Here is a 23489-nt window from a genome sequence, read left to right as displayed (position 1 = left end):
TAGTTTCTCTAATCACCACTCTCTGGTATCTGGAGGTGTCTGTGTCCGAGGAGCAGGTGTCTGTGGCCAGTGGATGTCCACTTATACGGACCACACGTCACCCCCCACCTCTCGGTGTAATCTCCTTGGTTTTAGACATCCTCTTTTGAAGGCACAGTGCACTCAGAAATAAGATGTGAATGAGCGGATCTACAAACCTATTTGTTACTTATTGAAAATTGAAAGTTAGGGATTGGGGTGACAGGGCAGGGGTGAGGGTGCTTGCCTTGCACACAGCAACCCAGGTTTGATCCCTGTCACTGCATATGTCCCCAAGCACTACCAGGAATGACTCCGAGTAGAACCGTGGGTGAGACCTGAGTACAGCTGAGTGTGACCCAGCCACCTGCCTCCAGCCAGTAAATAAGAACAAAAAGGGCTGGGGAGATGACTCACAGAATCAGAGACACAGAAGGCCCAGGGTCGTTCCCCCCACCACACGTTCTCCCTGAGCACTGTCAGGAGCTCAGAGCCAGGAGGAGCATGCCCCATGCACTATTAGGGGAGGCCCCCAAATAAACAAAAAGTTGAACAGCCATAGAAACTAATTTTGTATGGTGATTTTTTAAATTTGAAATGATTGTGGCTTTTATTCCCTCATCAGTGGCGTTTTATTGCTCGCTGGGGCTGGGGGATGCATAAGTTCTCCAGGACACTTGCTCTCAGAGCGGTGGCCTGAGACTGTCAACCAGGCTTCACTTTTCAATATTAGAATAAATTTATAGTCTGACTGTAGGATAACATTGGTTTGTCCTTCCTCCCTTGCCACAGGGAGCTTAGGTTTAGACACTCCTGGAGACACTCCTGGAGATACCCCCATTCCTTTGTTTATCTGTAAACTCTTCTCTGCACCCTCCTTCCCAACCAGGTAATCACATTTTCTCTAATCAGATTCTGTTATCTTGTAAGATCAGATCCTTCTAAGGACTCTGAACCTGTACTGTAAGTTATTGTCTTTGTCCTTAAAGCAATGTCCTTTGTGTATGGACACAGGAAGACAGTTAATAATATGCTTTGTAACTTGGGAGCTGATTGACTCCAATAATATTTACTCCTGGGCATCTGCTTTCTCAACTCAGTTGCCCTTAGTTCCTAGCACCCCAAAAGCAGGGTCCTGATGAGGGACAGAATGGATCCAGGGCAAGCTGTGAGCTACCCTGGCATCGAAATGGGCCAGGCCAAAGTGCCACAATACTCAATTATAAGTTGAGGGCATGATCATGGACAATTCTGTCATGATCCAAAGGTAACAATGAGACTAGGACTCTGCTGGGGTTAGGAATATTAACCTGGCCTGAGGACTGTGATCTGGAATGTATAGTGAGATGTCCTCAGGAAGAACCAAACTTTATATCTCTTACTGTGCTCATACAGAGTGACATTGCCAGAAATATTAGAAGTAGATTTACTACAACTATGTAAGTGGATTACTAGCTGAGGAAAGAAGAAAGTGACACACCTTTGTTTAGACCCCCACCCTTAGTGGATCTCCTTAGATGAGATTTCCTTAGATGAGATTTTGTTAATCTCCTCGAGAAATGGTCTTACTCTTTGTTGATTTGTTAATGTTCAACCCACCTTTGTGTCACCACCCTATGTAATTTGCTATATAAACTAAGACTGTGGGGCACTGAGGGGGAGACAGGAGAAGAAGAAGAAGACAGAGGAGACAGAAGAAGAAGACAGGGCAGAGAGAGGAAGAAGACAGAAGAGACAGAGGGAGAAGACAGGGCAGAAGAAGGCAGGGGAGACAGAAGAAGACGACACAAGAGAAGACACAGAAGACACACGGGAAGACACAGAAGCAGAGACAGAGCAGTCAGAAGAGACCAGAGGAGAGACTACAGAGATAGAGACAGAGAAACAGACAGAAGCAGGGGAGACACTGAAGCAGAGCTCAAGGCAAAAGAAGTGAGAGTGAGCAGGGGTGAGAGAGAAGCAGAACGGGAACGGAGATTGGAATAAACTGCAACGGAGACTAATCAGCCTAGCCCTCGTTCCTTCCTTCGCCTGCCTCATCATCGCTATCAACCTCCCCCGGGGTGGGGGAAGTGGTGTGAGACTACCGAACTCGGGCAGTGGAAGAGATAGAGCCCCGCTGGCCCCTGTCTACTTTTGTGTGCTTACACAGTCATGACAGTTTTGCATAGTAGCTATTATGCCTATATTCAGTTTATATGTATGACATAGGCATATTGCATTATTATTACTATTTTGATTAGTTTTTTTTTTTGCTATGCCTGATGGTGTTCCGGTCTTACTCCTGGTTCTGTACTCAGGGATCAGTTCTGCTGAGGCACAGGATGTGAGGGATCTAACCTGGTTGGCCATGTGCAAAACAAGCACCTTTCCTGCTATACTGAATAATGGAGATGCCCAGACTCGGATTGGAAGCAGTAAGGTTTATTTGCTAGGAAATAGAAGAAAAGGAAAGGCTCCAGGAGGTAGGAATTTAGTAGAGGACTAAGTATGGCTCACTTCTTTTCTTTTCTTTTTTTTTTTTTTTGCTTTTTTGGGTCACGCCCGGCGATGCACAGGGGTTACTCCTGGCTCTGCACTCAGGAATTACTCCTGGCAGTGCTCAAGGGACCATATGTGGTGCTGGGAATCGGAACTCGGGTGGTTGTGTGCAAGGCAAATGCCCTACCTGCTGTGCTATCACTCTGGCCCCCTCACTTTTTTTTTAATAGGAAAACTGGATCTTTGTGTTATTTATCTGGTGACAAGAATGTTTAAAAGCATATACAAGGATTATACAGGGTCACGCTGGCTAGCTTCAGGGCTTTTGGATTATGTACTTGGCCATTGGCCTTAGATATTACCCATTGTCTTAATCATTTTTTTTCTTTTTGGGTCACACCACGTGATGCACAGGGGTTACTCCTGGCTCTGCACTCAGGAATTACTACTGGTGGTGCTTGAGGGACCATATGGGATGCTGGGAATCGAACCCGGGTTGGCCACATGCAAGGCAAAAGTCCTACCCGCTGTGCTATCGCTCCAGCCCCCATCTTAATCTTCTTGAGCTCAGGGTCTGAAGCAGATCTATGATTCTGGACAACTGTTATTTTCCTATTTATCAGAAAGAGCCCAGAAGAGCAAGAATGTTAAACATTTATGGTGGGGGCACTCAAAAATGGAACTGCTCACCCAGGGGAAACTGAGGCTTCCTCTTTCACTAGCCTGAGGGCAATCAGATCTGCATGGTATCTAGGGTTGGGTGCTTGGCAAGGCTGGAGGACCCAAGTTTGGGTAGGTTCAGGCAGCTACGAAGGACAAATGATCATGAGTGGCCAATAGTGGCATGTACTAGTTCAAGATTCTGGACGTTGACCAGATTCAAGGTCACCAGTGCCAGGTAACCCCTAGGCTTCGGAGACTGTGCAGATGTGGGTTGGGACCTCAGAGAGGTGCCAGCAGCTGGCAGGCCTGGGACCAGCCAGATGTAAGTCCTTGTGGGGCTTCAGGAACCACATGTATCGGGTTTTGGACTGGATTGGCTGCTGCAAGGCAAGCTCCTGAGCTGTCTCCCCTCCCTTCATTTAGTTTCTCTTGCAGTTTCTCCTTTTCTGAGGACTGCACCCTCCCTTGTGTGCTGCCTCGGTTTCTCCATCTCTAATGAACTCAGGATTTGCATCTTAAAGCAATGTGGTCCTCTTGCCTGTGGGCTGCTTCAGGCCTAAGTGATTTCTTAGTTTTATTATTTCCCAAGATCTCATTCCCAGGCCTCTACATCTCTGCGTTGCAGATTCACAAGTCCTGGCAGAGACGTGCTGTGACACAGGATCTCACTAAGCAGCCATCCTGGCCTCTCCTTGTCTCAAGTATAGCACTGTAGCACTGTCCTCCCTTGTTCATCGATTTGCTCGAGTGGGCACCAGTAACGTCTCCATTGTGAGACTTGTTACTGTTTTTGGCATATAGAATACACCACGGGTAGCTTGCCAGGCTCTGCCATGCGGGCAGGATACTCTTGGCAGCTTGCTGGGCTCTCTGAGAGAGACGGAAGAATCTAATCCGGATCAGTTGCATGCAAGCAAACACCTTACCTGCTGTGCTATCTCTCCGGCCTCAAGTATAAATTTCATATTTTCTTTTGGCGGTGGGTTCCCAAGCAGTGCCCAGAGGGTTGGGGGAGCTGCTTCTGGCAGTGCTGGGCCTGGCAGTAAGGGTCGGCAGAACCGTGTTCAGGCCCAGCAGTGCTGTTTGCTCCCACTCCTCTGCCACCAGGGGCCACTAGGACTGAACTTGGGGACTCAGATTTAGACCTGGGGCCTAGCACACACAGGGCATGTGCCTCAGCCTTCAGTGCCCTCTGCCAGCACCAGGAGGTGAGACTGTCTAAAGCAGAACCCCATTCTGGATCCCTGGCCCTCGAGGACCATGACACCTGTCCCAGGAGCACAGGAGCTTCCCATGCACCTGACACTGCTTTGTTCTCATTATCTCCTGGCCGGTCATAGACACATCATCACTGACCCCGGGACTCCAATTCTAGGAACAATTTGGAAGGGACACTGAAAGAGGAGCTTGCTAGTCTTGATTTTGTTTTGTTTGATTTGAGTTTGGGGGCCATACTCAGTTATGCTTACTCCTGGCTCTATGCTCAGGGATCATTCCTAGGGACTGGGGGGATCCTATGGGGTGCCAGGGAATTGAACCTGGGTGGGTCACATGTGAGGCAAGCACCTTACCTGCTATACTCTCTCTCTCTCTCTCTCTCTCTCTCTCTCTCACCCTGTTTTGTTTTTTGCCTCTTTAGTTTTGCTACTTGAGTAAATATTTGTGGAATGTCAGGAAAAGCCCTCCCCACTATGCTCTGTATGTTTATGTTCCTATCATCTTGACAAGTTCAAAAGGACGTACAAGTGGAGGAAAGGCTTCAGAATTTCTTTCAGAAAAATCTCAATTTTGCTATTGAAATGAGTTGGTTTGTGATGACTGGGAAGCTTGTCTCAAATCCCCGACCCCCACTAACATGTGGTCTATGCAGAAATAAAACAAATGAGCTAGTAAAACAAACAAAAAAATTAAAACCATAAGAAGAATAAGAGGCAAGCAGAAGGGAAGGGGTTAAAGGAACCGAATCTGGGGCTGGAGTGATAGATAGCAGATAGCACAGCAGGTAGGGCATTTGCCTTGCATGGGGCTGACCAGGGTTCGATTCCCAGCATCCCATATGGTCCCCCAAGCCCGCCAGGAGTAAAGTAATTCCTGAGTGCATGAGCCAGGACATAGCTGTACATAGCTGGATGTGACCTAAAAAGCAAAAAAAAAAAAAAAAAGGGACCGAATCTGTGGTGAAATATAGATTTTATTTTCTTTTATTTTATTTTTTGGTGGGGGTTTGGGTCACACCTTTGGGATTCAGAGGCTATCCCTAGTCCTTGGGGTGGGGGGATTAGGGTACTGTGCAGTGCTGAATATTGAACCAGGGCTGATGCATGCCTTAACACCTGTACTATCTCCAGGTTCCTAGGATTGGATTTTGCATGGAGAAATCAATGTAGTAAGCAGAGATGCGAATCTTTTGCTTGTTTTGGGCAAATACCCAGCCATAGGGTTACTAGGCTATACTCAAGGTTGTTCTAGGTGGTGGTTGGAGGACGCTGGTCCCTGGGATTACACTTTAGCTCCCACATGCAGAGCATGTGCTCAGCCTGTTAGCCAACACTCCTGTCCAGATGTTGACTTTTGGGGGCACACTAACGCAGGGATCCCTTCTGTTGGGGCTCAGGGGACCACAAGTGGTGCCAGGGATCAAACCCAGGTTGGCCAAGTGCAAGCCAAGTGTCTTACCTACTGTACTGTCTGACACTATGGCCAGATGTTGATTTATTTTTAAGGGGAGGGTACAGCAGGTGGTTTGGGTGGTGGTATTGGGGCATGCAACTCTGAGTCCCCCCTACAGCCCCAGGTGTTAGTTATAATGATCCACACCTGAATTTTTCACTTTATAGAAGTTATAACAAAGGCAACTTCAACCTTAAAAAGGTACATTTTCTGTAAACGTTACTCTATTTCAGAATTTCATTTGCCTTTCTCTACAAGAACTTTCAAAAAGTAAAATGTTGGAAGTTTTGGAGTCAGCACGAGACTCCTGGAGCCCAAAATACTTTGATTCTCCTGCTCAGTACAGCTTTTCCTCCCCGCCAACATTTATCCCCCACCCCCGCCTTGCTATTCAAATGTGAAGTGCACTAAACCATAAAATATATCGAGAGGAAATTCCAGGCTATCTTGGCTTTACACATGAGAGACCAGTACCACCGTGTGTGCGTGTGTGTGTGTGTGTGTGTGTGTGTGTGTGTGTGTGTGTGTGTGTGTGTGTGTGTGTGACATGCAGGGGTGCTCAGGGCTTACTCCTAGCTCTGTGATCAGGGATCATTCCTGGCCGTGCTTGGGAGATCACATAGAGTACAAAGGATTGGACTCGGGTCAACCCGTGCAAGACAAACGTCCTACCCGCTGTACTCGCTGGTCCAGCATTAAAATACAAAATAATAATAATAATAAAATTAAAAAAAATGTTTTAAACTGCTTGTTTGCTTTTGAAAAAGAATAGATGTTTAACTTTAACCGGGTGGGGAAGGAGGGGACTCTCTCAGCGTTCAAAGACTGTGCCAGGATAGGGCATCTCGTGTTCGGTATTTTTGCACCTGTTTGCATATTCTGTGCAGGAAAATAGTGTCCAAAAATGAGAGAGCTTCTCAGAGACCGGGGAGAGAAAGGAGCGAGTTAAAGGGGTCGCCAGGGCTGGAAGTGCCCCGCCGAGGCCCCGCCCCGCTCCTGGGAGGCCCCGCCCCGGTGAGACCCCGCAGGTCTCGGTGAGCGCCCGGCCCAGCTCAGCTCCCGGAGAGGTCCCACCTCGCCGAGGCCCCGCCCCTCCCGCCTCCTGGGAGGCCCCGCCCCGCCTGCGCTGGGCCCCGCGGCGCAAGGGACGGAGCCCCAGCCAGCAGCCAATGAGCGCCGGCGGGCGGGCAGGACGCCGCCCGGTTGCCTAGGCGCCCAGCGCGAGGCTCCGCCCCCACGCCAAGCCTCCCGCGCGACGCTCGGAGAACGTTGAAGTGGTGGCCGGGGTCCTGCGCGCTCCGAACCTACGATGGCCGCGTGGAACTTGGGCCGGAGGCCCTGCCGCACACTCGGACTCTTGTTGCTGGTGATCCTGAGCTTCTTGGTGCTCCGCAGGTGAGAGCACCGCGCGCGCACCTGCCTGGCCCCAGGCACCCACCCCACGTGGGATTGCGCCTCCGCCCCCTCCGGAGGGACACGACCCCGGGGTCCACCTGACCGCGACCCGAGACCCCGCCTTCCCCAGCGGAACAGCGCGCTGTGCTTCCCCCGCTGTGCGTGCTGCTCGCCTGGAGACCAACCCCTGGGTGACAGCGGCGCCCGGATCTGCTCCCCAGCTCCCCGAGGCCTCAGCTGCATTCCCCTGCGGGAGGGTGACACAGCCAGCCTTCAGATCCCTCACGGACCCGCCCCCAGCGCCGAAGCCCCCCCAAGTTCCACGTTCCCCACCCGGCCTGGGGGCGCCTCTTGGATTTCTGGGGTTACAGCTCAGGCAGTCCGAGAGTCCAGAGTCCTGCATCCTAAGCCCTGGCCCTGGATTTTTTTTTTTTTTTCCTTCTGTGTTTTAGGTTCTAGGAGAACTTTCTCTCTGTGCATCAGTCAGCATCTGGCTCTGTCCCACCTCTCTTTTTTGTTAAAAAAAAAAAAAAGTGGTAGAATGGTTTACCTATTGCCCAGGTAGGAGTCTAGTCCAGAACTTTCTAAATGATATCTATTTATAAATAGACACAGCCCTGACCCTGCTTTTCAGGTCGATGCCTGGCACTTTCCATATTCAAAACCTGGGTAGTACAGCACATCTCAGATGCTTTGGCAGCGAGACTTGATGTTGGAGAGGCTGAAGGCCGGCTCTGAGCTAGGGCAGGCCCAGCACCCCTCGATGATACCTTTTGGGACTGTTTCCCCCTTTTTCTGAACTTTCTGGTATGGTCAAGTGGGTTTTCGATGGAGATCAGTGAACTGGGTCTGCTCGGCTGCCCCAGGCTGGCTCTCAGTAGCCCTTCCTGGTTTACCCTGTTGTAGAGACTGAGGTTCCTTCTGTGCTTTGGGGATAGTGACAGTGCCCTGGTGGTCTTGGGGAGAGGGGGACAGGGACAGAGACGGCATCCCTGTCCCCCCAGTTGTCCTGCAGCTCTCTTGCCCCATGGCCGTGTGCTCCAGCCCCCTCCTCTTTGGAGACTCGTGCTGTGGGCTGCGTGCCTGTCCCTTGGGCTGCGCTGATGCAAGCCCCAGGAGATGAACTGAGCGGAGGAGGCACCCCAGGGCGTGTGAGAAGCCTGTGACATGCCTGTGGGCGGGGCAATGGCTGGTGCAGTTCACAAAGGCACTCAGACCAGGAGGGGTGTCCCGGGTGCTGGGGAGGGCCCAGGTCGGGCCCTGTCATAGTTGGCGGACAGAGCAACCGTAGATGGTTGCACTTTGTCTCTGGTGGTCGCTGGGTCCCTCCGCAGTAGCTGTCCCTGAGGATGACTAGACATGTCGGGGAATGACCACAGGGTCTGGAGTGGCTGCACAGGCCATGGGAACTGGACGCATGTGCCAAGGAAGCCCCTTTGCTCTGGCTTTTCTTCCTAGGCTGGGCAGGCAGAGGCCAGAGGAGCTGTGAAGCCACTTCAGGACCATTTTTGAGACACCATGTTTGAGTCTTTTTCTGGGCCACCCTCACAGACCCTTTCTGCCCAGACCCTTCTCTTTATGGGCCGGGCACATGGCCGTGCGGGGACAGCTTTACCTTAGACCATCAGCGAGCAGGGCGGGGTTCGTGGCTGTGGCTGGGCTGTGAACATGGCCATGGCCTTCAGGTCACCCTGTGCCTTAGGCGGGCATGGGGGCTGGCCTGTGTCCTTCGTGATCCTGTGGACACTGTGCTGGGCTGCTTTATATCAGTCAGAACTGATCGATCACTGTGTTCCCGAGAAATGCAAGGGGCCAAGATGACTTTCGGTTTTTGGTTTTGGCTCCTGGGCGGTGCTGGGGCTTCTCCCAGCAGTACTCGCTGGCTCAGGGCTTGGCGTCAGCACGGCTGCGGGAATTGGACTCCGGGCCTGTGGGGCCTCTGCTGCAACCCTGAGCTAGCTTCCTAAACCCCTCGCTTTGCATAGGGGCCGTACTGGCAGTGCTCAGGCGCCCAAGGTCACTTCCCGCCGTGTCAGCCCTATGAGGACCGCTGGTGCTCAGAGGAGTTGGCGTCCACCGGCAGTGGGGAGAGGCTGGCGATGTCAGGGACTGAGCTGATACTCCCCACCCTTCACCAGGCCTCCGCTGCACTATGGAAACCGCAGGACCTGGGGAACATTGAAGCCGTGCCCAGAGGGTCACGCAGAAACAAGAGCTTGATCTGCAAAGCACTGCGGGCTGCACATGTCCCCTACCTGCAGGACCCCACAGATTGGCCTGCAGGCTTCCGTCAGCCCACAGATTCCTGGCCCCTCAGTTCCCCCACCTGCACCTCTGAGTGTCACGGCCATGCCGTCTGGCTGCCAGTGGGTCCAGTGGAGTCCACAAAGCATGTCATATGGGAGGCGTGGAACCGCAGGCGTGGTGCCTGCTGGCTGCCCCCGGGCTGGCTCTTGCTCAGGTAGAGACGCTTCACTAAGCCCCCGTCAGGGCCCACCTGCACCTCCTGCCTGGGGCTCAGCAGGCCAGGAGGAGGTGGGTACTCCAGGTACCAACCCCACGCTGAGCTCTCATCGCTGTCTGGCTTCTCGTGTCCAGCCCCGTGGAGCCTCCGTGATTAGTGTGGGTGACGCAGCAGGACGGGTCTTCACCCCGTCCAGGCTAGCCCTGCCTCCGTGGGGAATGCGGGCCACTTGCGCGTCTCCTCCGGCCCTGGAGGCCACTTTCTTTATGAGCTTCGCTGTGCCAGGCTTGGCCCTGCTGGAGGCCTGAGTCATGGTCTCTGGAATGTTCCCTTTCATGTCCTGGTAGAAGTGCTGGCAGCTGGCACGAGCCGTGTTTGGTGTCTCTGACCCCGGGCCAGAGATGCTATGGGGGTTTAGGAGCCTGACCTGGTTGTGATCCTGGCACCATGCAGGGTCCATCAAGCCCCACCTGGAGTCACCCCTGAGGATAGTCAGGTGTGGTTCCCAAACCCAGACTAATCCACAAAAAGCTCCTGCAAACCACTATACCAGTGTCTGACCCAGTGATGGGGCAGTGGGTCACTGTGGGCCAGGAGGGGCTGGCACTGTCCTGCACATGTCTGGGATTCTCCCAGGCCAGGCTGTGACAGCCAATGGTGGGGGCTGAGGGGGCCTGGGAGCAGGAATGTATGATATCCTGTCTTTGTGCGTGACATCCAGAAATTTCTCTTTCCTTCTCTGCCAAGTCCGGGGACAGCAAAGGTACAGATTACAAGCTTGTAGTGAGAGGACTTGAAGTCCTTATATGCCCCGAGGGAAGACCCTTGTGGGGTCTTCATGTGCGTGTGCATGTACCTATGTGCACATGTGTGTGTGATACCTGTGTGCATGTGTGTGCTGTGTGCATTTGTGTGTGCATGCCTCTGTTGTGCATGTGTGTGTGTGCATGCCTGCATGGGTATATGTGCCTGTGTACATTTGTGTGTGCATGTGCGTGTGCATGCCTTCGTGTGCATGCCTGTGTGTGCATACATGTATGCATGTGTATGTGTTGTCAGGCATCAAATGCAGGCCTCACACACACCAGGCAAGTGCTGGCGTGAGAGCCATGGTTTGGGCCAGAGCCGGATTTTGCAGAACATCAGTGCCTGGACATCAGCTGCCATCTCCAGCCCATCTCCTGGGGACTCCTGGGCTGTGCCCTCCAGCTGTGTCTGCTTTCTCTCCTCTCCATGACCTTTGACCTAGGCCTCTTCCTTGATGTCACCCCCTTCTCTGGCCCCAGCCCAGGCAGGACTTCTCTGGGACCCCAGGGCTTGGGCACGTGGCCAGTTGTGACCGTGCAGTCCCTTTAGATGGCAGCTGGTGAGTGGGTGTGCAGAGGGCTTCTTTGAGCTGGTGGCTCATGGACATGAAGAAATTTTCATGGACATAAAGGTCAGACTGTTCCCTCCCACTCTTGGGAGGGGGTTCTCCACACCCTCGAAGCTGGGGTGTCCGTCACCCTGGGCTGCCACGTCAGCCATCATTTCTCACAGTCCCCAACTGCGTGCATTGGGGCCTTAGAGGGCACCCATGGTGCAAACACTGTCTCCGAGGGTCCGGCCAATTCAGTTCTGCTCCCTTAGTCACTGACCATAGGGGACATTTATTTAGAATCTCACTAGGCACTGAGAGCAAGTTGAGTGGAGATGGGTTAGAGGAAGTTGGGACTTTGGCTAGAGTGCAGGAGGCCCCGGGTCCGTCGGCAGAGGGAAGGTTGTGTGTGTGAGGCCCAGGTCATACCTGTGCCCCGTAAAAGTCACTCCCCTCACTCCTGTCCATGCAGAAGATTTCCCCCTGTGCCCTCATACATTTTCCTCAGGTTCCACAGGGGCAGTGGTGGTGTCTTCCCAGCAGTGGACACTGGGCGTTGTGGGCTGGATGACAGCATGAGCACTGTCCCCTCTATCTGGCTGGACACTGGAGGCTTTTTTTATTTTTGCTTTTTGGGGTGTGACCCATCAGTTCTTCCTGTCTGTAGCTGCGGGACCGACTGGTAACAGCAGTTGGTCCTTCTTTGGTGGGGCCCTGGTTTGGGCTCATGTGCTGGTTCACGAGCTCCCTTCCTGCACCAGTTAGCGAATGTCCTCTCAGTGACCAGCCAGTCCCGGGTCTGGGGGCCTGTGGAAACGACCACACCACTGTGCACTTGCTTTTGAAACTGAAAGTCCAAGCCCCATGGAAATGTTTCACGTTGTCCTCGCAAAGCCAGAGCGCAGAGCTTGGACCCCAGCCAGAGATGCATCCAGGCAGCTCGGCCAGGCAGGGACAGGCCGCCCTTCCCCGAGCTGCAGTGCGTGGGGCCCAGGGAGTGACTGCATGGGTCAGGGAGTGGCAGAACTGTGGGAGGACGCCTGCCTGCAAGTCCTGGGGTGCTGGGCTCCCCGCTGTAGTTGGAGATGTGCTGTAGGTGCTGGGAGGCACTTCCTGTAGGTCGCCCTGGCACAGCCACCAGAGTTTGCTTTCTGGGTTGGCTTCTTGCATAGACTTCAGTTGTGCCTTGGCCCAGGGCACCTCTGGTGGGATTTGGAAGTCTTCAGCCCAGTCTGGTGGAGTCGGGAGCGGCAGGGATGCCTGGTCTGGGAATCGACCTTTCCAGAACCTTTTCTGCACCGGTCCCAGGCCCTGCTCATCCACACTCTTGGCTGATCATGTGGCCCCTGTGTGAGCATGACGCGGTCTCCGTGGCCCTGTGGTCTCTGCAGGTCTGTCTGGATCTGCCCGGCCTGTGGAACGGCAGGTGCTGGTGGTAGGAGATGGGGCTTTGCGGTGGCCGGGATCAAATGCCTCAGTCCTTTCCACTGTTCCCACAAGTCTCTTTCCACCTTGCCACAAAGGGAATAGGTGTGATGGGAATTGTGGAGGCTCCTCAGAAATTCTCCTGATGCCTCTGGAGCCTTCTAGAAGTCTTCCACAGAGTAGGCAGTACAACATTTCCAGGGGATGCTGCAACGATTGGGTGGGGGTTGGAGGGTGTTGTAGTAACCTTGGGTGCAGCTGGGCACTTTCAGATTGTTCCCTCAAAGAAGCTAGATTTACAGGGACTTGTGTGGGATGTTTCTCTTAAAAACGGGGTGGGAAGCAACACCACTTGGGGTCTCTGCTCTAGACCAAACATGGCTCAGAGCAGAATAGACCTGGGCTCAGGTGGGGCCCATGACCCAGTTACTCGTAATCACCGCAGAGCCAGAGACACGGGCAGCTGGGGGCAGGAAGGCCACGCCCCAGGGCGGGAGGCAGAGGACTGGTCTCTGCTGGAACATTGGAGGCTGTGGGGCTTCCCTATTGCTGGGTGGTGGCTCCCTGCCACAGAGCAGTCAGGTTGGCTTTCTGGCAGTGACTTCCTTCCTGTATCCCCCTCTTCCCTCAGCCTTCTCCCTCCACACTCACTTCCCTCCACAGTCACTTCCCCCCAGAGTTACCTCCTTCTCTCAGTCACCTCTCTCCATAGTCACTTCCCTCCACAGTCACTTTCCCTCAGTCACTTCCCTCCACAGTCATTTCCCTCCCACAGTCACCTCCCCTCTCCAGCCTTTATGCTGCTGAGCTTCTTGCCTGAGCGCTGGAGTTGGATAATGGTCAGCCTCATCCTGAGGACCTGAGGGGGTTAGTGGCCATCCGTAGCCAGCTTCAGCGTCTCTGCAGCTCCAGCAGGGGTCACTTCCTTCCCTGGTGGGTCCCTATGACAGCAACTGTGTGGCCCTGTCTCCTGAGGACTAGAGACAGTCCAAACACCACGGGATGAGACTTAGGAGGGAGACGAGGCTTTCCACAGAATTTGGAGTTTGGAAATGGCTGGACTGACAGAGGCGAAAGTTGTTGGTGCCTCTTGGTAAGCACTCTCTGGAGAGAGTGTCTGAGAGAGCAATCAGGACCTCAGGTGGAGGAGCTCAGGGGAGAGTGGGGTCAGGCGAGTGGGGACTCAGGTGAGTGGGGACTCGAGGTTGATTGGGAGCTCAGAAGTGAGTGAGGACTCAGGTAGCGGGCACTCAGGAGTGAGTGGGCATTCAGGGGGGAGTGGGCATTCAGGAATGAGTGGGGATTCAGGGGGGAGTGGGTACTCAGGTGAGTGAGTGGGCACTCAGGTGAGTGAGTGGGCACTCAGGGGTGAGTTGGGACTCAGGGGTGAGTGGGGACTCAGCAGTGAGTGGGGACTCAGGGTGAATGATGACTTGAGGGGTGAGTGAGTGGAGACTCGGGTGAGCGGGGATTCAGGTGAATGGGCACTCAGGTGTGAATGGGGACTGAGTGGTGAGTGAGGACTCAAGTGTGAGTGGGGACTTGGGCCAGTGGGGGCTCAGGGCTTTGTTCAGGGTTTCCTGGAACCTTGCAGGATCATGGACCCAGTTCATCTTCCTCGACTCTCAGCCCTGCCAGCTATGACTTGGTGGTCCCAACTTGGATGACTGAGCTGTACCACATTGCTTCTCCCAGTTTTGTCCCAGTCACCGGTTATGACAGGCTGTCCAGCTAGGTTCCTCCTCACCTGCCACTTTTGTTGCCCAAATTTGGTGCTGCAGCCTGGCTCCTGGGAGCAGACAGGGGCTCCGAGGGGAGAAATAGCCCCGCCCTTCTCCTGGTTGTGGGAAACCCCATCTAGATTTGCAGGGAGATGGGGCATGTTGCATGATCCCAGTGTATGCTGGGCATCCACATGTTTTCGGGGCTGCAGGCTCCACCCCTCAGGCTGGCCGTCTGGCCCATGGTGGGGGCCGGTGTGATCTCCCTGCGGGAAGATGCGCCTGTCCCAGGATGTGGGGCTCTACCTGCTGCCTGCACTAGGGCACACACTGGAGACTGTTCTCTGGGGTTCTGATTTGTGGAGAAGGATCACTGCGGGGGTGGCGATTGCTATATTTTGTTCTCATTGTCTTAAAAAATATTTATGACAGTGGCCAGAGCGATAGTACGGTGGGTAGAGCATTTGCCTCGCATATGGCTGACCAGGTTGGATCCTCAGCACCACTTATGGTCCTCTGAGCACCTGTAAGAGTGACTCCTGAGTGCAGAACCAGGAGCAAGCCCTGAGCATGCTAGGAAGGTGTGGTCTAAAAATGAAAAAACAAAATCAAACCCACAAAACCCCCAAACAAAAACCAAGTTAACCAAGTTGTACATGCATGTGTATGTGTGTGTGTGTGTGTGTGTGTGTGTGTCTATCAGTATGTGGTGTGTGCATGTGTGTGGGATGTGTGTAAGTTGTGTGGTATCACTTATATTACTTGTCATCCTGTTGATCTTCGATTTGCTCGACTGGGCGCCGGTATTGTTTCCATCTGTCCCTGTCATGTGCTAGTGTAGCCCAATGATATCTGCCTGCTCCAGGAACAGAAAAAGCCTCAAATTGTTCATTCAGGATTTTGACGAAAAAGTCTGACCATCTCATTGGTGGGTGGCCACGTGATCTTATGACATCCCTTGGAATCCAGTCGGTAACAGCACTAGTCCAGCGGTCCTCTCTGAATTGCATTATATGTCCAGCCTGTCTGATTTTCGATGTCTTGGCAAACAAGACAGCGTCCCTGATTCTTGATTGTCGACGGAGGTCAGAACTTTGGATTCCTTCTCTCACATGAATGAAACGTGATACTCCTAGCATGGGTCTTTCGATTCCTCTTTGGGATACCCGAATAGCGTTCTCATCCTGTTTGCGTAGGGCCCAGGTCTCTGAGGCGTATGTTAGTGCAGGAAGAACAGTAGAGTCGAAAAGATGTGCCTGGAGCCAGAGGTTCTTCGTCCCTTTAACCACTTCTTTGTTCTTGAATGCATTCCACGCTTCTCTCTTCCTCCTCCGCAGTTCTGGCGCCAAGTCGTTCCTCATGTTGATTTCTCCACCCAGGTACACATAGCTGCTGCATTCAGATATGTTCATTCGGTTGAAAGCAAATGGAATGTCAGGGACTACTTCATTTTTCACAAACATTGTTTTGTTGAGATTCAGCTGCAGTCTGACCTTCCACACTTGCGGTCGAAGTCAGCCAGCATTTCTGCCACTTGACTAATGTTTGGTGTTATGAGAACGATGTCATCAGCGAAGTGAAGGTAGTGTAGTTGCCGACCGTCTATCTTCACTCCCATTCCTTTCCATTCCAGTCGTCTCATGATGTTCTCGAGGGTGGCACTGAAGAGTTTCGGTGAAATGGTGTCACCCTGCCGAACCCCTCTCTTTACATCAATGATCACTTCCTTGTAGAATGGTGAGATCCTGGTGGTGAATCCATAAAAGAGCTCCCGGAGGATCCTGATATACTGAGTTTGAACATGCTGTTTGGCGAGTTCTTTGATGACCACTTCAGTCTCAACAGAATCGAAGGCCTTCTTTAAATCGATGAATGTTAGACAGAGCGGCATCTTGAACTCTCACGAAACTTCAATGAGTTTGGTCACAGTGTGGATATGGTCGATCGTGCTGAATCCTTTTCAGAACCCGGCTTGCTCACATGGTTGTCCTTCATCTAGCGTTCTGCATATTCTATTCAGGATGACTCCAGTGAACAACTTGTAGTCAATGGATAACAGGCAGATTGGGTGATAGTTGCCGATGTTGTGGATGTCTCCCTTCTTGTACAACAGAATGGTCCTACTGGTTTTCCACTGGGACGGAACCTTGCATTCGGACAGGTAGCGTATGAAGAGTTGAGCCAGTATACTGATGAGTACTGGTGGCAGATTCTTCAGGTATTCGGGTCTGACCTTTTCTGGACTGGGCGCTGTGCGTGTCTTTACCAACAAAATGGCATGTCGGATTTCAGAAGGGAGGACATTGGGAACAACATATCCAAACTGCGGGATTTGGTATGTGGGCAGATGGACGTGACTGTTGAAGAGATCCAAGTAGAAGTCGTGAATAATTCTCTCCATTGCCCTTTTGGAAGATGTGATAGATCCATCAGGATGTCAGAGGGCAGTCATCTTGGTCTTGTAGTTGGCGAAGGACAGGCGAGTGTTGTGAATACTTTTCCCAGCTTCTGCTGCATCGGCCAACACTGCTGCTCTTCTCTCTTTGAGGTCTTCCTTTATCGCATCTCTGCACAGCTTTGTGAGCTCGGACGTTAGCTTGTGGTTGCCTGAGGCTCATGCCAAACCATGCTGGCGAATGAACTGAGAGTTTCCGAAGACAGGTGTCTGTTTGTGGCTTTCTCACTCTCGGCATTTTTTGCACAATCATGGAGGTGCTGAACCAGTCGATCATATTTCTCGTCGATATTGTCTATTACGGCATCTTCCCATGTTGCCGCAATAGTGCCAAAGAGCTCCCAGTTGGTGGTCATTCTGGGAGCTCTCTTCTTAAATGTAAACTTTGCAGTCTTTTCTCCCTGCTCTGTGAAGTAGAATTTTGCACGAAGGAGATAGTGGTCCGATTCCGTTTGGAATTTTGGGACAACAGCGATAATCAGTCAGGCAAAACCTTCGTTTGAATATGATGTGGTCAATTTCATTGTGGAACTGTTCACCGGGAGAGACCCATGTCCAACGTTAGATGTGTAGTAGTGTATATATGTGTGTGGTAGTGTATATATGTGTCTATGTGTGGGATGTGTATATATGTGAGCAGGTGTGTGGGATGTATCTGTGCAGGTGTGTGTATATGTGTGTGTGTGGTATGCATATATGTGTAGCATGTTATGTGTGCAGTGTGTGCAAGTGTATGATTTCTGTTGTGTGTATGTGCATATGCATGTGTATGTGTGTATGTGTAGCTGTGCAGGTATGTGCATGTATGTGTGCACATATGCAGGTGTGTGTGTGCATGTGGGGAGGTGTTATCCCACTGGATTCTTAGTAGGCCTTTAATATTTCCAGTTTTTAGCTTATTTTAAGTGCTTGTAGCCTCTTACTTTTCTAAATTATGTTTGGGAATAATGTTGGTCACAGAGTGGGTGTATCGATGTTTGGGGTACAGCAAAACCACACCTTCCTCCAGTGTGCAGAACCCTCCCCTGTGGTCCCCTGGGCCCTGTACCTGCTCTGTGGCCCCTCAGTCTGTGGCGAGTCTGAGAGTCTGCTCTCCGAGCCTGCCCCAGGCCTGTGTGAGGCCCCCTCGTGCTCACCATCCTCCTGATGTAACTCCTGGTCCTGCTTGTGCTGTGCGGGCCAAAACTTCCTCTCCCGAGGCTTCATGCAGACCCCCACGAAGTGCTGTCGCTGTTGAGTGGCACCGAGGTCAGCATAGGTGTGCCAGCAAGGCAGAGGGCAGCTCTGGTGTTGGGTTCCTGTTAGTCTCTGTCTGTCTCCACAGGGCTGGGCCAGGTCACTGCCCCTGAGAGAGGGGCTCTCCCTGCGCCCCTGGGAACGGCTGTTTGTGCCTTTCTCACACATGTGCTTCTCCTCGCTGTGACCCGTTGGCCTTTGGACTGGCCCTTCCCTGGTCGTGGTGGCGAGCGTGTGCTGGCCGCCGCTAGCTGGCCATGGGTTGGTTTGGGCAGTGTCCGTTTAGCCATTCTTCCCAGTTTTTTATAGTGTTTTTGTTTGAACACTGACATAGCTTGCACACTTGCCCTGTGCCAAGTGTGTCTGGAGCAGACGGGTTCTTCCGCTCTGCGGTCTCTGCCTCAGTGACGCTTCTTTCATGATCCAGAAGCCCTTAAGGTTGGTGCAGCCCCTTTGTTCATGATGGCTTCGGTTTCTTTGCGGAGTTAAGTCACTGAAGCCATCTCCAGCTAATATCTCTCCTGCAGTGTGTTGTTTTGTTTTGTTTTATGTATTTTATGACCTGAGTCAAACTTGTAAGCCTTTATTCCATGTTCAGTGGGCTTGTGTTCGGTGCGAGACGGTGGGCCGATTTCCCAGCATCATCTACCTAGGGAGCACGTTCATTTCTCTTCTGATGCCCTTCTCTCATCCCCACTCATACTCCCTCCCTCCCTTTCCCTTCCCTCCTTTTGTGCCCCACTGAGGTACTGGTTGTCCGTTAGTCTGTGCTGTGTTGCCCTTTATGGGATTTTCATTGGTGGCCCCTTGAAACACATTGGGGGGCCTCGAGGGCACGTATCCCCGGCTGTAGCCTAGTGACTGAGCATGGGCTGGCGGCTCTGGGCACTGGGGACAGACCCAGAGTCTTTGCAGTGCTCCTTCTGTCATAGTTCTTGGCAAGAGGGGCCATGGGTCCTGTCCAGAGCAGGTCTCCAGCCTGGTATTACCTGCAGCCCACCTGACCAGTAGAAACCCCAGTGTGCATGGATGGCCTGGGTGGGCAAGGGGATGGGCTGCACAGTGCTTCCCAGGGGCCCTACAGAGATGCTGGGACTGTAGTGTGGCCAGAGGCTCGGCAGGGAGTAATTGGGAGGAGTAGGGGGAGCCTCTGGGGAGGAGCAGGGGAGCACGTGGGAGGAGTAGAAAGCACAGGGGGGGGAGGAGCAGGGCGCATGTGGAGGGGGAGAAGCAGCGAGCACGTGGGGGAAAGAGTAGAAAACACATGGGGGGAGGAGCAGGGAGCATGTGGAGGGAGGAGCAGGGGAGCATGTGGGAGAAGGAGTAGAAAGCACATGGGGGGAGGAGCAGGGAGCACGTGGGGGAAGGAGCAGGGAGCACATGGGGGAGGAGCAGGGAGCACGTGGGAGGAGCAGAGAGCACGTGGGGGGAGCAGGGAGCACGTGGGGGGAGGAGCAGGGGGCACGTGGAGGGAGGAGCAGGGAGCATGTGGGGGGAGGAGCAGGGGGCACGTGGGGGAGGATCATGGAGCACGCGGAGGGAGGAGCAGGGAGCACATGGGGGTGGGTACTTGGCTGCTGACAGGTGTGAGAGCAGGACTCTGACTTCCCTTGAGCTCCAGGGAGGTTAGTTCTGGGCAGAGTGCATGTTCTGTGTGTCCCCAGTATGTCCCTGTATATACTGTGTCCCTGTGTCCCCTGTATGTGTCCTGTATCCACTGTGTCCCCATGTCCACATGTCCCCTGTATGGGTCCTGTATCCACTGTGTCCCCATGTCCACGTGTCCCCTGTAAGTGTCCTGTATCCACTGTGCCCCCGTGTCCTCTGTATGGGTCCTGTATCTACTGTGTCCCATGTCCTGTGTCCCCGTGTGTACCTGTATCCCTGTGCACCCAAGTTCCCAAGTTCCCATGTCCCTCGTGTCCCCTGTCAGTGCCCTGTGTCTGTCCAGCTGACCCCCCTTCAGGTAAGGCCACGCTGGTGCGTCTCTGAGCCAAGTTGTCTCCGCTCGTGTGCCCCATCGCTGGCCGGCCGCAGAGGTCAGAGTGGCTCCTTGGAGTCCTCGCCACAACCCCCAGTGTCCCCAGCTATGGGTCCCCGTGCCGAGCGTGTCTGTCTGCTGATTCCTGCTCGCCCTGGGGGTGCCATCTGCGGGTGCAGCGTGCATGGTGAGGGTCTCCTCCAGGCGCCCCTCACCAGAAGGGAAGGCCATGCCCCGTGGTGCCCCCATGGCCCCCTCTGTCCCCAGATGCCCGGTGCTCCCTGACCCCTCTCCTCCCTGCAGGCTGAACTGGCAGAGCGCGCTGCCCGGGTGGCTGGGCTCCCGGCAGAGGGGCCTGCGGGCTGTCGGGCAGCACTTCCTGCTGGAGGACTCTGCCTTCCGGATCCTGGGGGGCTCCATCCACTACTTCCGCGTGCCCAGGGAGTACTGGGTGGACCGGCTGATGAAACTGCGGGCCTGTGGCCTGAACACCCTCACCACGTGAGTGCCTGCCGGGCTGTCCTGGGGCAGGGCCTGGGGAGCCCTGCACAGCCCAGACCTGCCTGACCAGACAGAGGCTATGCAGGAGAGCTCTGTCCCTGCAGCACCCCAGCAGCGGGGACGCACAAAGGGCACCAGCGGGCAGAGGAGCCTGGCAAGCAGCCAGGTGGCAGGTGGGGGCTGCATTGTCCCAACAGTATGGAAGCTTCCAGACTATTCCGGGGGAACCCACTCCAGGTGCTGCTCCCGGCCCAGCATCACTCCTGGCGATATTCAGCCACTTGGTGCCTGGGATCCAACTCAGGGCTTTACACGTGCCATCTGCCACTTCAGCTTGCTCCCGGCCCTCTTTTGAGAAATACAGTTGTAGGGGCTGGAGCGATAGTACCCCAGGTAAGGTTTGCATCGGCTGACCTAGGTTCAGAGTCCGGCACCCCACATGGTCCCGGGAGCCCCTCCAGGAATGATCTCTGAGTTCAAAGTAAGGAATAAGCCTTGAACACTGCTGGGTGTGGCCCCCAAGCCCAGTGTTTCAGTCAGCATCTATTATAACACTACAAGGCATCAGGTGTGCACACCTGTGGGATGTACATCTGTGGGAACTGCGGTGTGTTCTCCATCTGTGGGAACGGCAGTGTATTCCCCATCTGTGGGATGTCCAGTGTATTCCCCATCTGTGGGAGCTCCAGTGTACTCACCATCTGTGGGAATTGCGGTGTATTCACTGTCTGTGGGAGCTCCAGTATACTCACCATCTGTGGGAACTGCGGTGTATTCCCCATCTGTGGGAGCTCCAGTGTATTCACCCTTCATGTACCTCTGCTAAATGTACTTCATGAGCCCCCTGAATGCACTAAGTTCCTGTTACTGTGCACTGCACCAGCTTGCCCACCCAAGTCATGCTTCTATAAGGGATGCCCCACAGTGTCCACCATAGCAAGGGCTGTGGTTACCCTAGAGTCCATCTGATGCTGTCCTCTTTCCCCTTAGTTCCCTTTGCAAAGCTGCCACTCAGCCCCGGGGGCCCAGATAGGCGCCTGTATCTCACCCAGGGCATCCCAGTGGGCAGAGCCAAGGCCAGTATGATTGCAGACAGGACCCACGGGATGCAGCCTTTCCCCGTGTGCCCACTTATCTCAGATCTTGTCTGGGGGGCCTGAGGGGTCCCCCTCATCAGAGCAGAAGATCCAGTTTTGCTTCCCAGGGACACTCAGACAGGCCCCCCACTGTAGGTAAGGGGGCTCTCCCAGCAGCTAGGGTATCTGGGACAATGGTGCCCCCCTCCCTGCTCCTCACAGATCTGGCCCATCCTCACCAGCTTTGGGGCTCTGGGTGCCCTGAGGAAGCCCGGCCCATTGTTTGCTCGCCCCCCTTGAGTGTCTTCCTTGGGGAGTGGATTTGTTTCCTCAGATGGAGAGAGGGAGAGAGGGAGACAGGCTGAGGGCACTCACCCTCTGCAGGCCAGGCTCCCCTGACCTGCAGAGAGCAGACCCTCACCCCCCACACACCCATACCCCAGACTTGCCCTGGATCTCAGGCCCTGGGGCTCTTCACTTAATCCTGACGGTGACCTAAGAAGGACCTTCCCAGCCTCCTATTGGGTTCGGGGACTTGGGGCAGAGAAGGTGGCTGGGGGCGAGGGGGATGTAGTGTGCCACTCCAATCTGGAATGATCTTCCTTCTGTGTGGTTTCCTTCAACAGCTACGTACCCTGGAACCTGCATGAGCCAGAAAGAGGCAAATTCGACTTTTCTGGGAACCTGGACCTGCAGTGCGTGCTCGGGGTCTGGGCAGTCAGGACCCAGGGGGTGCAGGGGTGCAGGGGGCAGGGCCTGGGAGACTCGGGGTACAGAGGTCAGAGGGCCACACTCCAGGGGGGCTTGGGCAGCACAGTGGAGCAGGCCCAGGGGACCAGGAATGGAGAGCTCTGACCTCTGGGGACCCGAGAAGAGCCGGGCTACACCCTCATACATGACCCATTGCCCTGGACCAGGCCCACATCAGTTCTAGGGTATTGGAGCTACCCAGTTCCTGGAGCTGCTTTGCAGTGGGTGCGGCCATGGGCTGGGGACAGCAGCCTATGGGTCAGGTCTGGGGCTGTGAGTCACTCAGGGTCTGTGGGGGCCTGTGGGGACCTGTAGGGACCAGAGAGATAGTACAGTGGGGAGGACGCTTGCCATCCCCGGGTGCCCGAGCTGTGTGGGATCTGGGCTGGTGCTGTGGGGACCTGCTCTGGAGCGGGTCCTGCTGCCCCAGCCTGGGGTGGAGCCTGTAGGAGGGGGCAGCGGGCACGGGAGCCCCGAGTGCTGACACTGTTCCCCGCAGGGCCTTTGTCCTGATGGCCGGGGAGATGGGGCTCTGGGTGATCCTGCGTCCAGGCCCCTACATCTGCAGCGAGATCGACCTCGGGGGCCTGCCCAGGTGAGCACGGTGGCACTCTCTCCTGGCGTGTGCTGGACACTGTCCAGGGTGCAGCTGGCCGCAGGAAGGCCGTCTTCCTCTCTGAGCTGAAGGTCCTGCTGGGGAAAAGCAGGACCTGGGGACCGGAGAGACAGGACAGCAGGGAGGGCGCTTGCCTTGCAGGAGCCCGACCCGGGTTTGATCCCTGGCCCCTCACGTGGTCCCCTGAGCCCTGCCAGCAGTGATTTCTGAGTGCAGAGCCAGGAGTACCCCTGAGCACCTCCAGGTGTGGCCAAATAAAATCAAACCAAAACAAATCAAAGCAAAACAAAAACCAGAAAAGGAAAGTGGGCCCCAAGGACTGTGTTGTAGGGGACGTCACGGCTGTCAGCGTCTTGCTCCACCGGACAGCGGTGAGCAGGGATGGCCAGCCTGGTAGCGTCGCCCTGCTGCAGAGTGGGGCCTTGTCCTGGCGTTTTTCTGCTCCCACTTGTCCTGCCTTCCCTGGGAGACACACCTGCTGTCCCAGCCCCAGGAGTCGCCCCAGCGTCAGTTTTAGTCCCTTCATGGACTGGGATACGGGCAGCAGGGGCTGTTGTCAGGCCTCGCCAGGACTCTGAAGCTGTGTGGGCACCCTCAGGTGGGCGCAGGTGTGGGCAGGCATGCAGCAGTACTGCACCGGTTCCCAATAGTACCTAGGTCAGTTTCCTTCATACTCTGAC

General features: G+C 54.3%; 1 protein-coding gene across 1 annotated transcript in view; it reads left to right on the top strand.

Annotated features, from left to right (window-relative positions):
- The first annotated feature begins 7107 nt into the window (after positions 1–7107).
- The window catches only part of GLB1L2 (galactosidase beta 1 like 2), a 33364-nt gene continuing 16982 nt past the window's right edge, over positions 7108–23489 (top strand). The window contains exons 1-4 of the mRNA XM_004614164.2: positions 7108–7227; positions 20170–20367; positions 22070–22138; positions 22693–22788. Coding sequence (XP_004614221.2) covers positions 7142–7227; positions 20170–20367; positions 22070–22138; positions 22693–22788 — 449 coding nt within the window. The 5' untranslated portion in view covers positions 7108–7141. The remainder of the gene's footprint in view (positions 7228–20169; positions 20368–22069; positions 22139–22692; positions 22789–23489) is intronic.

Source organism: Sorex araneus, chromosome 3, assembly GCF_027595985.1.
Source record: "Sorex araneus isolate mSorAra2 chromosome 3, mSorAra2.pri, whole genome shotgun sequence".
Classification (NCBI taxonomy): domain Eukaryota; kingdom Metazoa; phylum Chordata; class Mammalia; order Eulipotyphla; family Soricidae; genus Sorex; species Sorex araneus.
This window is presented reverse-complemented; position numbering and strand designations above follow the sequence as displayed.